A 2,679-nucleotide genomic window follows, 5' to 3' on the forward strand; every position below is an offset into this window, starting at 1 on the left:
CACTTTGGTTGTCCAAAAGAATCTCAAGAAAAATGTAATTTAAAAAGTATATTGTTCTGTATACAAAGTGTACAGTGTACTCAGTCAGCAGGTTGACAGTTTTAGGAGCTGCTTGAGGAGAAATTCCTCATCCTCTTTGAAATAGAGATCAAAAATCTACATCCAACATCCATAAGATTTCTGCTTTCAGGTCAAACATTTTCATTTAAATAGGAGTAAACTGTGTACATGACCTTATTAAAAGTTACAGTTTAGTGTTCTGCTCGGTTTTAGCAGAGAACTTTAATCAGTCTTTTTCTCTTGGTTGTCCACCAACCAGGAGACAGGATCTGGTTGTCCGAAATGAAAATACGTCGTCTCGGACAACCTAAACAATGGTTATGTCTACCCCTGTCCAGTCAGGTCCCTGCACAACCTGACTGTATAAATAAAAAGAAAGGCGTCTGTGTCCAGATGTCTACACTGCATCACCTGAATCAATCCAGCTCTGTTCCAACTCAATCAGGTTCAAACGCTGCCTGTGCCCCACACAAGCCAGCTTTGTGCTGTGGCCTCTCTGCCCGCCAAACCTCTGCTTTCTTTATGTCCCAACACTCGACTCAATGAGTGCATTTATTCCCAGTGACCCGCAGAGTCCAACGGGGGTGTCTGGACAGGGTCTCCGTCCCTGAGAGTGCACAATGCTGTGTTGTAGCCCCTCACTGTTATTACTGCAAACTGCTAATGTGTGGGTTTGTCCACAACCGTGCCTCTTTGTGTTGTACACTACATCCAGACTGAGCAGCACAGCAGAAACTGAAGCTGCTCTCACTCCATAAAAAGGATCATTTCAGTCAAAYTTCACTTCGGTTTGCTTTTATTAAGAGTGCTAATGCACGAGCTCTGACACACCTTTATTCTTCTCTTTWTTCACTCTGCTGTCATCATGTCCCGAGGCTTCAAAAAAACATGCAAATCATACACGGAAACACGCAGCTCAATCGGGGATAGTGTGCGATGACTTTTGGTGGTGGTGTGTAGTGCAATTAGGAAGAAACACTCAAAAAAACAGCGAGAACAATGGATTTTYGATAAAACAAGTTTTCTTTGGAGCTCTACTCCTCGGCCACATCATGCAGAGTTTGAACAGGCCACAGGAGGGTGGACTTTACATGTCTGAGATGGCATTTTGATATTTTTATCACAATAATAAAAATATATTTACTATTAGTAGAGATTATGAGCAACCTAAACTTTCAAAACTTCATGGTTGTGTTGTTTTGTTGGCGTTTTTATTGTCTTTCACCCAGTGTGTGTCTTCCTGCTGCAGGACTTCAGTTTTCTCTCAAATCCCCTCACAGTGCACAGAGGGCACACCCACTGACTTCACGTATATGTTAGCTGAAATAATCATCTTCAAAACTGGATTGATTGATTGATTGATTGATTGATTGATTGATTGATTGATTGATTGATTGATTGATTGATCACTTGTCCTATCTTCTTGATAAAACATTGTAGAAACAAACAAACACGACCATCAGTTTTCTGCTGCTCAGGCTTCACGTGCTTGTTTGAAGCATATTTTTTAGTCTGTTTCCATCTGCCTCTATTAAGAGCGCTGTGAGGGAGTGAGAGACAAATGTGTGGTAACTATGGTGACCATAATAAGCCACTGTCAGAAGCTTTCAAAAAAAGTTTGATCTTGATTCTCTTAACACTTCTCATACAGTTACATGTATTTTTCCCTCATAATCTTGGATTACAAAGTTATGAGCTTTGGGCAGTAGTCACATGGATATAGTTGAAAAAAAAAACAACTTTAAAATGTTCTGATTTATAAATAAAGCCATTTTATGAGGAGAACATTTGTCACAGAGTTGGTAAAGTTTGTGTGACCAGTTTCAGCTCTGTGGTTGTTTGATTTGACCTGAATCAGGAGTTCTGAGTAAGTTCATCACTGTTTACCTAAAAGCTGGAGAGAAWGATGATTTTAGATTTGAGTGCTCATCATGAAGAGGTGGACTGTGCTCAGCCTGACCACCTGCTCTGACTTGGAGCCTGTATCTGGTCTCTGTTCTGAGCAACCAACCAAACACGTTGGATGAACACGTTGACTCTAACTTGGTCAAATATTAATAATAAATTCAATTAAACAATAAGTTTATAAATTTATTTTTACCTTTTTGAAGTTTCTGGGCAGAGTCCCGCCAGAATAAGCCAATGTTTTGTAGTTATAAACCTCCGAGGAGTTCGCCGGTACCTCCAACCTGCAGCTGTCCGACTTTGACGAAGGGAAATAAATGTCGTTGTCCTGAGATGCGGGTCCGGCGGGTCCAGCCTCCGGACCGCTGGAGTTCACCTTCTTGAGCCTCCTGAACGTCATTGTAGAGGAAAAATGAACAATAAACCTTCTCGTTGCCCTCCGAACAGAAGGAAGAACCAACTGAGAAAGATGTTGGGTCGAATCCCAGCTTCAACGTGGAGCAAACAAACCAAATAACTCCAGGCTGAGTGAGCGTGCCTTCATCAGCCCGGGGGGCGGAGACTTCACTGAGTGGAGCCAATTTGGTGCCTTCAGGTGCAGCTCGGACATTTCTCTTTCAGTATACTTCGTTTCAAATTAGAGGCTAAATTACATGTAAAACTATATCTTATATAGGGAAACATAAAAAGGATGAGCATGTAAACTTATAAACA

General features: G+C 41.3%; 1 protein-coding gene across 1 annotated transcript in view; it reads right to left on the bottom strand.

The window, feature by feature from the left end:
• The window catches only part of tamalin (trafficking regulator and scaffold protein tamalin), a 16,992-nt gene extending 14,480 nt beyond the window's left edge, over positions 1-2,512 (bottom strand). The window contains exon 1 of the mRNA XM_014016238.1: positions 2,162-2,512. Coding sequence (XP_013871692.1) covers positions 2,162-2,365 — 204 coding nt within the window. The 5' untranslated portion in view covers positions 2,366-2,512. The remainder of the gene's footprint in view (positions 1-2,161) is intronic.
• Between the last annotated feature and the right edge of the window lie 167 nt (positions 2,513-2,679).

This window comes from Austrofundulus limnaeus, unplaced genomic scaffold (genome assembly GCF_001266775.1).
Source record: "Austrofundulus limnaeus strain Quisiro unplaced genomic scaffold, Austrofundulus_limnaeus-1.0 Scaffold141, whole genome shotgun sequence".
NCBI lineage: Eukaryota > Metazoa > Chordata > Actinopteri > Cyprinodontiformes > Rivulidae > Austrofundulus > Austrofundulus limnaeus.